This window comes from Sinocyclocheilus rhinocerous, unplaced genomic scaffold (genome assembly GCF_001515625.1).
Source record: "Sinocyclocheilus rhinocerous isolate Xijiao unplaced genomic scaffold, SAMN03320098_v1.1 scaffold1026, whole genome shotgun sequence".
Taxonomy (NCBI): domain Eukaryota; kingdom Metazoa; phylum Chordata; class Actinopteri; order Cypriniformes; family Cyprinidae; genus Sinocyclocheilus; species Sinocyclocheilus rhinocerous.
The window spans coordinates 327055-339292 of record NW_015659953.1 but is presented as its reverse complement, the minus strand read 5'-3'; the positions used below and the strand labels follow the sequence as shown (position 1 = coordinate 339292).

At 37.1% G+C, this 12238-nt stretch overlaps 2 protein-coding genes across 3 annotated transcripts in view; one reads left to right on the top strand and one right to left on the bottom strand.

Annotated features, from left to right (window-relative positions):
• Positions 1-443: 443 nt before the first annotated feature.
• tmem130 (transmembrane protein 130) lies at positions 444-5538 on the bottom strand. Its single transcript, XM_016533720.1, has 8 exons — positions 5488-5538; positions 5284-5393; positions 5034-5205; positions 4800-4942; positions 4629-4713; positions 4284-4486; positions 1846-1958; positions 444-642 (listed from the first exon to the last, which is right to left on the bottom strand). The coding sequence occupies exons 1-8, from the start codon at positions 5493-5495 to the stop codon at positions 490-492; spliced, it is 987 nt and encodes a 328-aa protein (XP_016389206.1). The 5' UTR covers positions 5496-5538; the 3' UTR covers positions 444-489.
• A 1775-nt stretch (positions 5539-7313) lies between these two features.
• Positions 7314-12238, top strand: part of baiap2l1a (BAR/IMD domain containing adaptor protein 2 like 1a) — a 36292-nt gene continuing 31367 nt past the window's right edge. For both annotated transcript variants that reach the window (XM_016533711.1, XM_016533710.1), the window contains exons 1-3: positions 7314-7595; positions 8505-8580; positions 8764-8850. In XM_016533711.1, coding sequence (XP_016389197.1) covers positions 7545-7595; positions 8505-8580; positions 8764-8850 — 214 coding nt within the window. In that variant the 5' untranslated portion in view covers positions 7314-7544. The remainder of the gene's footprint in view (positions 7596-8504; positions 8581-8763; positions 8851-12238) is intronic.

Genomic DNA, 12238 nt, shown 5'->3' with positions numbered 1-12238 from the left:
CTCGCTCATAATCGTTTGCAAAGAAATATGATCATTCTGTACAGCGGTGCGTTTTGCACATTTGGGTCAGGTTGAAAATTGTAACAATATTCCAAGGCACGCTTGTTGAACTGCATGCAATCGATCTAACCTCATGTACTTTTATACTTTTAAAGATTCACCAACAGTGTCAACATCCATTAGGATTTCAAGGAGGTTCGCATTAACAAATGGAACCTTCATGAAGTAAACCTTGAAACCCACTCAAGTACAAACAAAAAGAGCACAGAAAGCATTAGTGCATTCACACTGACAGAGAAGAGTGAATCAGATGAGCAAAAAGCTTTCAGTGCTCCTGTATTGTGTCGATTCACAGGGTGTTGCGTCAAGACCCGCCAAGATCTCAACCAAGATCTTAGTTTCAATAGTAAATAGATAGACCACGTAACAAAATAATGCCATGAAAGATTGATTTTAATGGATACTTCAAGTGTAATGTGGACAGGGCAATCAGGGTTGGGTGCTGTAGGAAGTCTCTGGCTGTTGAAGAAGGGGCTGGGCTTCATTTGTTTTAGAAGCAGGAGAATTATCCTGTAAGGTGACAGAAGCATCTCTGGCACGCAGCTCGATTTCTGTGAAGGAAAGATAATTCATGTCTGCCATCTAAAGACACACAAAAAGAGAAAACGGACATTTATTATAATTGGTAATGACACTTAAATGTCCAAACAGCTGATAAAGGCATCAGTAATCCACGCTTCTCCAGTCTATCAATTAATGTCTTGTGAAGCAAAAAAATACATTTGTTTTTAATAAACAAATCAATCATTAAATGGTTAAAATATAAGTCCTCTATTCATAATACTGCTTTCACCAGTTAAAAGTCCCCTGATCTGAATCAAAAGATATCAGCACCATCTTGAAGATTATGATTTGCAAATCAAGCACTATTTATAAGCAAAAACAGTCCAAAACAGTTCTATACAAATATGTTGATGGATTTTGAGTGTTTTTGGAGATGTGAGAGGACAACAGAGATGAAAGGATTTTGTTCACTGGAGGAAACATTATTATGGATTATGGACTTGCATTTTGTCCAAAAAGGATGGTTTAAATTTAAAACATCTTATTGATGCATTTGTTTCTTATACATAGCTTTTTACTTCACAAGACATGTTGTGGATTATTGTGTTTTTATCAGCTGTTTGAATTCTCATTCTTTCACTACAGTGGATCCATTGTTGAGCAAATGATATAATGCCAAATTGCTCCAAATCTGTTCCGATCTGTTCCCAATCTTGGATGGCCTGAGGGTGAGTAAATGTTCAGCAAATGTTCATTTTTGGGTGGACTTGGACTATTCCTTTAAGACTGTGTCTGACCAACTAGCAATTAGTCAAGGGGTAATCTGGCTTGATATTCTGTTAAATTTAACATTTCAACACTTACTTCAACAAATTAGGATAAGACACTATTAAACAAAATCTTTTAAGACTACATTGATTTAAAAAGTACTTTAAAATCATCCTAGGGGACAGATTTTTTTTTGTAATTGAATCACCTTTAAAAATATATCCCAATAAAGCATTTAACTCATAGCTTATTTTCAAGAGAATAGTTATACAACTTCACAACCACGAAAGAAAGAAACACTGACTCATTGCTAAAATGACATTTTTTAGACAGATAACCAACAATAATCCTCTAACAAAGGCTGTTTCATTTACTTTCTGGTCTATGTCAACCTCTAGTGGACAAACCTGAATGTTACACTTAATTAAAAGCATTTCCACAAAATGCGTAAATACATAAGCAAGTTCACATTGTTGTCTGTTCTTGTTCTCTTTCCTGATCTGAAACACTCACCAGAGCCTTAGACACGAGGGATTGCTGTTGTGGACGACACACTGACACAGAGATGAATATGAGAGTAGCAACTATCACTGCAGCACAGGGCAATATGAAGATGAGACTCACAGCTAGGGGGAAAAGTATTTATACAAATGAGAGTGAATGTATGAGACATAAAAATAGCAAACAGAGATTAGTGGGAAATGGCACTGCATGACCGAGTCACAGCCTAATATTTGATGTGATATTGCTTTTACTGTATATAAAAGCAGGGACCACTTGTGCTTTTAGGGGGCACACACATTTATCTTAACCAATTTTCCGAATCCGGATTATTGGAAGTAATTTGGCAAGGTCATGTAGCCTATCACAATGCAATCACATAGGCCTTAGCCAAAAATATTTCAAGTTCATTTGTTTGACAAGTAATCTTTCTGACAACACACATTTAGGCACTTTTCTGCATCTGTAAATTTGACACATATAATTCACAAACGCACACACACACACCAAAACTCTGCTGCATCATTTTATAAATAGGCTAACACTTATATATTTGGTTGCATATGATCAAAGATTGTGTATGTGGACGTATTCAGAGAATCTATTGAACATATTTTAACTCGCTCAGATGAATGAAATTATTTGAAAAAATATTTTTATTTTGCTGAACGAAATTCAAATATCAAGTCAGTAAAATGATCTGATATATCACTATTGCCTAAGTTACACAACACATATTTTACGTACAATATGGTATGTAGCAAACATTTGGCTACACGTTTTAAAAGTAGGCTATTTGGGCAAACGCAGACGGAGCGACAAATCATTTATGAACGGCCATCACTATTGGCGCGCCGCGCTCTCTTCATGTGGTTTCTCTTCTCTGCATTAATTGGACTTGGAGTAATTTATTTTACTCAGAGTTTAAAGGATATTGCACAATAAATTACTCTTTTCATCCCTAACGCCACAGGGCAAACCATCTAGTTTCTGAGCAGCACACCGTGGAATTTGTTTTGTTCCTGTATGAATCAGTATTTTGAACGAATCGGCTGAATAATGATTCAATGACTTGTTCATGAAGACAGTCACTTGTCACCACCTACTGGCTTAATGATATAGTATAAGAGACACTAAAGAAAAACATAAAAAATATAGCTGCAAGCAGCAATTAAGGGGCCAAGCACAACAGAGGTAAAATGAAGAGCTAAGGAGCTGTCTTTACTCAGTAAAAACCAGGGTTCCCCAACCCTGCTTCTGGAGAGCTACCTTCCTGCAGACTTCAAACTTCCAACTTTAAACTTCAAACTTCCAACCCTGCTTCAACACACCTGAAGTAGTCCTGAACAACTTGATTAGCTGGTTCAGGTGTGTTTGATTAGGGTTGAAGCTGAACTCTGCAGTATGGTACGTTTCCAGGAGCAGGATTGGAGACCCCTGTTAAAGACATTTGTTGATACAGCATTTTACTACAAAACTCAAAATGGCCGACATAGTAAAAATTAGGTACTGTTCAATTCGGTATGCTGTTCCGAATCTAACGAGACCAATCTTATGATTTTTGGCCAAACTGTTCAGAAGTTATAAGCAGAAATGTCATTTTTAAAATTTTGATCAGTAGGTGGCGCTGTGACAAACTACTCATGTACACTCAGGTCATGCTCTTATAACACATACCAGGTTTGGTCAGAAACCACTAAAGCATTGCGGAGATATAGCCTCGTGTCCATTTTGCACAAACTTTGTCAAATTCGTTATTTCATAACTTTACCGCAAACAGTTCTATAAGATTCATAACAATACTCTAAAGCGTTTGTAAAATACAGCATTTTATTACAAAATTCGAAATGGTCCATGCTCAAAATGGCTGACATAGGAAAATTGTGTATCGTTTGATTCGGTATGCCACTCCGAATCTAACGAGATCAATCGGAAATCTTTTGATAACTTTTCTTGAAAATCTGAAAGTCAAAATGCTGTACTGTTGGGTAATTCCGACTTCTTCACGCTGAGGCTAAATGAATCATGAATGAACAATCAGTGGCCTTAAGCTGTATAACTGATGCTATTTTGATCCAAATGTGGTCAAGCACAGTATTTCCTGATGCAAACAGTGATTTTGAATGGTCATGCTTATTCACATGGCTCATCTTTTCATGCATTTAAAGGGATATTTCACCCAAAAACAAAACTTCGGTCATCACTATGTATGTCCCCATTCACTTTATCACAACTTTTAATATCTCATTTTGTGTTCCACAAAAGAAAAAGAAAAAAAGCCATGCAGGTTTGGAATGAAATCACAGTGAGTAAATGATGAATTTTCATTTTGTGACATTATATGTTCCAATTGTGCCACAACATGAGGAATACTTTGTATTCCACTTAATACAGGAAACATTTCAAAGTTACTCATGAAGAATTGTTTGAGATAAATGTATAATACTTACGGCTGCTCTGCACATAGATGTTGTAGGATGTCTGGAGGTTGCTGATAAAATTTCTCACACTCAGGTCTAAGCAATATGTTCCTACTGATCTGAAGGTGTAGTTCAGATTGAATTGGTTCCCGTAGAGCCTGACTACATTGCAGGAAGTTGGACTGGGTGTGTGGCAATCAGACAAAACTCTCCAGCACAGCCAAACCGGAGGACTACACACATCACATGCAATAGAAAAAAAATGTATAAAAAGTCAAGTCTGTTGACTTTTTTTCAGAATGATGAAGAATAAAAGACTATATGAAAAATAACAGTCCTCCCAAATAATTTTTTACTTTCTTGAAATACATTTACCTTCCTCCAACCTGAAAGGACAGACTGCTGCTCTGGTCCACGTTATAAGTTAAAGGTCCTCTCAATTCAATGGTCTTTATGGCATCTACAAAACAAAAGAATCTTTGACATGTTAACACCACTGGTAACATATAAAGAGTCAATTAAAAGAGATAATGATTCTGCACCCACCTAACACAGTCAAATCTACAGAGTACAGCCCAGTTATTCTGGAATGCTGGGGTGTATTGGTTTCAATTCTCAGTTGAAATGTGTAGTTCCCTGGTAAAGTGTAGTGGCATGTCACAAAAGGCTCTGGGCCTTTACTCACTTCCCTAAAAAAACAATGACAACTGTAAAGAAAACAATTTCGAAGATAAACATTTAGTTCATTGAAACGGATTTATTTGTTCAAATAACAATCACCCATTGCCTAAGTCCCATGTGTATATGAAAGTGACAGAGTGCAGGGTATGCCTCGGGTCAAAGTGCTCAAATGAAACCACGGTGGGTATGTAAGATGCCAACTTCCCACTATCACGCAAGTATGTTGAATTCCCTTCCATTTGACGGAAAATGATCTTTCCTTTGACATTTCCTATAGCGAAATAGTAAAACAATGTAACCACCAAGTAACCAACCAAGTCAAAAGACATAAGAGGACTAGTCAGCTTACCAGATAACTGATGGGATAACTCGTCGGGTATCCCAAAAGCAAGAGAGGAAAGCAGTGTGAGAAAAGCATGAACCAGAACACTCCGGATCCTGATGGAATTCAGTCTACAGCTTGAAATATAAACATTCAACATGAATAAACGATTAGTCGTAATAGAAAATCATATGTTTATATCCTTTACTCAGAACTATAAGCTATACATACTAGTTCATGTGGACTCGTCAGCATGGATCTCTAAATGTGTACAGACGACAGCTTGTGACTTGTGAGAGTATGACTGGGTCAAGCTTTCAGTGTCTTTCATGCTGTTTGGTAAAGGCTTGAAATCATATCCACGTGTTGAATCCGTATGCTAATCTGAATAATGATGTGTGTTGTGCTGCCAAAGAAAACATAATTCATGCAGAAACATGACTAATTCACAAGCCCATTCCTCTACAGACGCCTGGATAGATTTTAGAGAATGTGCAAAAGTCTCTACATATTATTCCAAAGCTTTTAAAATATGGCATGTAGACTGGTGCTAGTAGTCACACTTTTTACTACAGTAAGAATTTCTCAGGAACTGTAACTTTAGTAGGCCTACAAAATAAACGGCCACAAAGTGGCGCTGTAAAAAGTGAAATGTTTATCAGATTATTTCTATCACAGTTGAATCATCTGATACCGCATGAATTTAATATCAATCTTCAATATACACATCACTCTCACTATCATGCTTGTTAGGGTACCAGTTTCAATCCATAATTGCACAAAATGATCTTTAATTACTCAGAGAGAAATGGAAATTTAAGAGTATTTTTAATAGTTTTCAAGCCGAAAACAGTCTGCACATATGTTAAATGAAACAGGCTGTGCGGACTCTCTCCACCATATTCCATTATTTCGTCTCTGACTAAACGACTTTATGACTTTATTATAGTGTATAACCAGAGCTGGATAGTAACTGATTACATTTAATCTGGATTACGTAATCAGATTTCAAAAATTAAGTAGGCCTACTTGTAATTAGATTAAATTACGATTTAAAATACTCGTAATCAGACTACAGTTACTTTTTTATGGATTACATGATTGCATATTATTTACACAATAGCAATAAATTATTCATAATTTATTGATTCTCCCTAATTCATCTTTTTCATCTTTAAAATGGTCCTTTCTAAAATGGCCTAATGCGTACATTCAGAAAGTCTTCCAGTTTTGTGGAAGACACAGTATTTGACCATTGGATTTACAAAAATCATTTCAGGTTTAAAAAGTGTTTCAACATTGCATCAACTACTGATAAACACATTATTTTTTATTTGAATTATCACTTTTGGCATTAAAATGCATAAATTCACAAACTTTTTTGTCATCTGATCCTCTTTCACCTAATATATTTACTTGAAGTACCCCTGAGATTTTAAAATAAATATTTTTTTTTAGATAAATAAGCCATCACACTTGCATGTTCATGGTTCTCTGACCTTGGTTACGGTCACATGACATTTATGTAAACAAATAAAATATTTCATTTTTAGTACGTGTTTTATTTTGATTGATTTTAATATTATATATTTTGATGAAAATTTTTATGATTTAATTCATTATTAGCTTTTCATTAAACTCACAATTAACCCCCCTGTAGTTCCTTCACAAACCCCAGATTGGGAAACCTTGACGTAATGTAATGTTTAATGCACTTCATTTCTTTAATAACAATGAATGGAATATATAATTTATTAATTTCCTATTTAAATCAATGTGATATACGAGATAGGTCAAAAGTAATCTAAAAGTAACCTAAAAGTAGTCTGATTATATTGTGTAATGTAGGCCTAATCGATTACGGTACTAACTACAATTTTTGTAATGTAATTTGGAATCAGTAAATAGCCTATATACTGTATATAGCCTATCAGATAATTAAACTTTAAAAAAATATATACCCACAGTCAGTAACCAAAAAGAACAGTGCAGGGGGAAAACGATGAAAGAGAAGGGAAAGAAAAATTATTTCATTTCTGTTTGACCGTAGAAAGCTCTGACGTCACAGATCCTACCTTTCCACGTGTGGCATGAGGTCGCGCGGAAAGGTTTCATCCTCCTCTCGTGCATCAGTGCAGTATCGTGTTGTTCTCGAGAGCGCCCGAGCGCTCTGTTCTCTGCCGCTTCAAACACGTTAACAGGTGGGACGAAAAGACAGCCACGATTTGAACGGGGAAAGTTGAAACAAACACATTGTCACCAAGGACGTTTGGAGAATACCTGCAAAAATGTCTCGAACCCCGGAGGACGTGAACAAACTCACCGAGAGCACATATAAGGTAGCGTCGGTTTAAACTGCGTTTATCTTATTGGTCATTGATTAGCTGTTATTAAGACAACCACATGTATATGTATATTATTTGGCATTGACCAACTGTTATTATGCCCAGTACGTACAGCCCCGTGAAAGTTGTGTTGGTTTGTTAAATAACGAAGTGTTATTTTATGCCACTCGTACGTTTTGTCATTAAGGTGCGCGTAAGTTGTGCAATAGAGGCATGAGTGTATTTTAAAGTGCTTCAGTTGGGTTTCTGGGTTGAGTTAAGAAACCAGTTTGTGCTGGACTGTTTCTGTTATTGCATACCTTACTGTTCATTGTTTTGCCAAGGGTGTGTTCTTGGGAATTAGCAGAGGAACTGCCCAGAATTATATTACAGAAGGGTAAGGTCACTAGAGATCCAGAGGGCCCTTTACTTAAGCAGGACTTTGATCCCATAGGCAATATAATTAGAATTACAAGTCAATGATTAAACAAATGTATTTTTAGCTACAGTAGAGCTATTTTTAGAAAGCAAATTGTGTTGTAAATCACTTTTGTATTTTATTGCAGGGACAAAAAAATGGGATTTACCTAGAATGGGGGAAAAGTTGCCCTTTTAAAATGTAGAGACAGGGATTTCACCCCAAAATTAAAATAATATCATCATTACTCATCATCATATTTCCAAACCTGGAGGATATTTTGAAGAATGTTTCAAGTGTCGGTACAAAGAAAGTCGATGGGGTCCAAAACAACATTGGACACCACTGGCTTGATTGTATTGATTAAAAAAACTGAAGCATTTTACAAAATATCTTTTGGGCACATTATTTTGAGTCCGTTTTGAAGTTTCTTCAGTTTCATTCAGCTGCAGTAAGCTGCTTTCCCTGTAACTTCGAAATATGAGCTTTATTTCCTGCTCTTCCAGAATGTGATGGAGCAGTTTAACCCAAGTCTGCGGAATCTGGTTAACCTGGGGAAGAGCTACGAGAAAGCAGTGACAGGTAATCACATCAGTTCATTTTCAAAAGAATAAATATACATAATCCTACATTTTTGCATAAAACAGCTCAAATAAAACCTAAAACTATGACAAAAAAAGCAATATTTCTCTCAAAATTGCTGGAATACAGGTAGTTTGGCTTCCAGTTCCTGTTAATCAATATGAGTTATTTACTCTCTTACAGCAATGACCTTTGCTGGAAAGGCATATTTCGATGCAGTCTCAAAGATTGGGGAAAATGCTGCCATATCGCCCGTTTCTAGGGAGATGGGTGAGTATTACTCTCTAAACCGTCGCCCAGAGGTCCTAATATGGCCTTCGCTAATATAGATGTACTCTGTTCAGAGTGTGGCTTAACATTTCCTAGCAGATGATTCATGATGATTCATCATATCCTGTGCCAGTTATTTCCTCATTTTCTCAAAGAGAGATCCACATTTGCGTCTGCTTTAAGCCCCAGACAGGTTTGGTTCTTGTTGACTTTTTGTGACTCAGCATCAGTTTGATTCATATCGTCTGGAAATAATGACAGAGCTTTACTGTGATTTATAAACTGCCATCTGTTTCATACTTGCCACCACAGATCTGGCAAAGAATAATTATACCTTTTTTGTGCAAATTACAAAGATTAATAAGAGAAATGTAGAAAAAAACCTTGGGAGAAACCAGGCTCAGTTGGGGGACCAGTTCTCCTCTGGCCAGACGAAACCAGCATGTTGTGGTTTAATTCAAAGGACTCATTTGGTTCTCGTGGTCTTGTGCCGATGACCGACGAGGTCTTCGCTGGGGATCTGTCTCTAGGGCTTGAACCGAGCCGAACCGTGCCGTGCCGTACTGAGCCGAGCCGAGTCGTTCCACGCAGTGGAAAAGCGCCATAGTTGACATGGTCTCCGCTGACATTCAGGGATGTAGAGGTCGTCTCTAGGTGCTGATCCACCATCTGATCTGGATACAGACTGGATCCATATGGCTACGGTGACCTCGGAATAAGAATAAAACAGACTAATATTAGCGTAGATGCCATTCTTCTCACGATGTAACAAGAACATTGGATGCTAAGTGTTCCTGGTTCTCGTTGACCTAATTAATGCAGCCTAACAATCCTTTAACAGATTTGAATGATAGAAAAATGATTGTGTGTTATGTGTATGCCAGGTTAAAGAGATGGGTCTTTAATCTAGATTTAAACTGACAAGAGTGTGTCTGCCTCCTGAACAACATTAGGTAGATTGTTCTAGGGTTTGGGTGTTAAATAGGAAAAGGATCTGCCGCCCGCAGTTGATTTTGATATTCTAGGTATTATCAAATGGCCAGAGTTTTGAGATCGCAGCAGATGTGAAGGACTATAATGCAATAAGAGCTCGCTCAAGTACTGAGGAGCTAAACCATTCATGGCTTTATAAGTAATTAGATTTTAAAATGTATACAATGTTTAATAGGGAGCCAGTGCCGAGTTGACAGAAACGGGCTAATATGGTCATACTTCCTGGTTCTAGTAAGAATTCTAGCTGCTGCATTTTGGACCAGCTGGAGTTTATTAAGCATGCAGAGCAACCACCCAATAAAGCATTACAATAATCTAACCTTGAAATCATGAACACATCAATTAATGTTTCTGCATTAGACATTGAGAGCATAGGTCATAATTTAGATATATTTTTAAGATGGAAAAATGCGGTTTTACAAATAACATTGAAACATGATTTTCAAAGGAAAGGTTGGTATCAAATAGCAAACTTAGGTTACTAACTGATGCTGAAGAATTGACAGCACAGCCATCAAGTGTTAGACATTGTTCTAGATTATTACATGCAGAGGTTTTTGTCTGATAATTAACACCTGTTTTTTCAGAATTTAGCAGGAAATTACTAGTCATCCATTTTTGTTATATCAGCTATGCATTCCGTTAGTTTTGCGAATTGGTATGTTTTGTTGGGCCACAAAGAAATATAGAGCTGAGTGTCATCAGCATAACAGTGAAAACTAACACCATGTTTCCTGATGAAATCTTTTGTGATTTACTGAGCTTCACTTGCTTTATCGTTTCCCGTTCTTCCTGGAATCCCTTTCAGACAGCTCAAATGACCACCAGACAGTGTGGATTCTCTCACATGTTTTGCACAGACCGCCAATAAACACACAAAGTAAACAGTGACTTTGTTGACAAACCTTTCCACCTCTGATCCCCTTCAGAAAAGCATCATAACTCAACTGTTCCACTGGAGCATGCAAACTCAAAGTGCTTGTCATCGATATTCACAACAATATAGTTCAGTCATAAGACCATGCATCGTATCACCATTTTATGCTGTACCTTTCTAATGCTGTAGTGATTGCTGGTGCAACCTTATCTGCAGATTTTCATAATGATCTCTAAGAGTGTTATGACAACCTGTTCTATATATAAGGAATACATGGCTTATGATTGCTTGTGACACTTGATTGACACGAGGACTTGATTAAGTGAGAATTGTGACAACATCAACACGTCTGCAAGAAAGCTCCTGGAGAGTTACAAATAAACGTTGGTGTAACAAAGTTCGTAGTCACGGTAAGAAGGAGGCGGGAACCAGCGAACGTTCAAAGAAAACTTTAATAATAAAATAAACACAAAATAGTGCGATAGCCCCTCACGGACGACTGTCGCGCACAAACAGAACCAAAACACAAAACTCCGTTCCCACGGCTCTCGGCCCCGCCCCCACTCGTCACAGTTGGTTAACACAATTTGAACTTAATAGTAATTAATATGAACTGCAGACTGCATGTCTGGGCCACATATCTCATCAAATGGTACTAGATAATGAATTAGTTCTTAAAGTGATTTCTCAAGGGAATTTAAACATTCAGTTGGAGATGTATGACTGGAATGTAAGAAGTGCTCAGTTTAGTCACCACCCTTTTTCCTTTGCTTACACGCTGTTCTAAAATGAAGACCACAAACATTCAAATGTAGGTGTACGTTTTTTATTTTAACAAAACAAGTTCCTTAAAGGTACAATATGTAAGATTTTTTAATTAAAATATCCAAAAACCACTAGAACAGTGTTATAAATTTTGCTGACTTGTGTACTTACATTATCCCAAATGTTTCGAAGAATGTTTAAATCCAGAGAAATAAGCAATTTTAACTAGTGACAGACCGTGTCTATAGTGTCATTGTGTCGCCTGCCAATGACGTCATAACCCCTCGATTTCCGGTTTTGTTTTGTAGAAAACATGGAAACACCAAAGACGCTTTAATATGTTGTGCGTGAACATGATTTCTGCCCGAGTCCTGTCGGATTGCATCGGCTGTGGGGATGAAGACGACAACTCCCACGATTCCACACTCGGTCACGGCGTCATCAAACTACGCCTTTGTCTCTTTGTTTATTTTGAATACGCGCCCTCTAGCAGCGAAAATTACATATTGTGCCTTTAATGTCAAGTGTTTGACATTTTATGGTGGAATTGCTTGTGACAGACATTATCTCACTGCACAAACAGCAATATATAGCAAAAGATTGTTACATTTATATTACATTTAGTCATTTAGCAGACGCTTTTATCCAAAGCGACTTACAAATGAGGACAATAGAATCAATCTAAACCAACAAAAGGGCAATAATATGTAAGTGCTGTGACAAGTCTCGGTTAGCCTAATGCAGTACACGTAG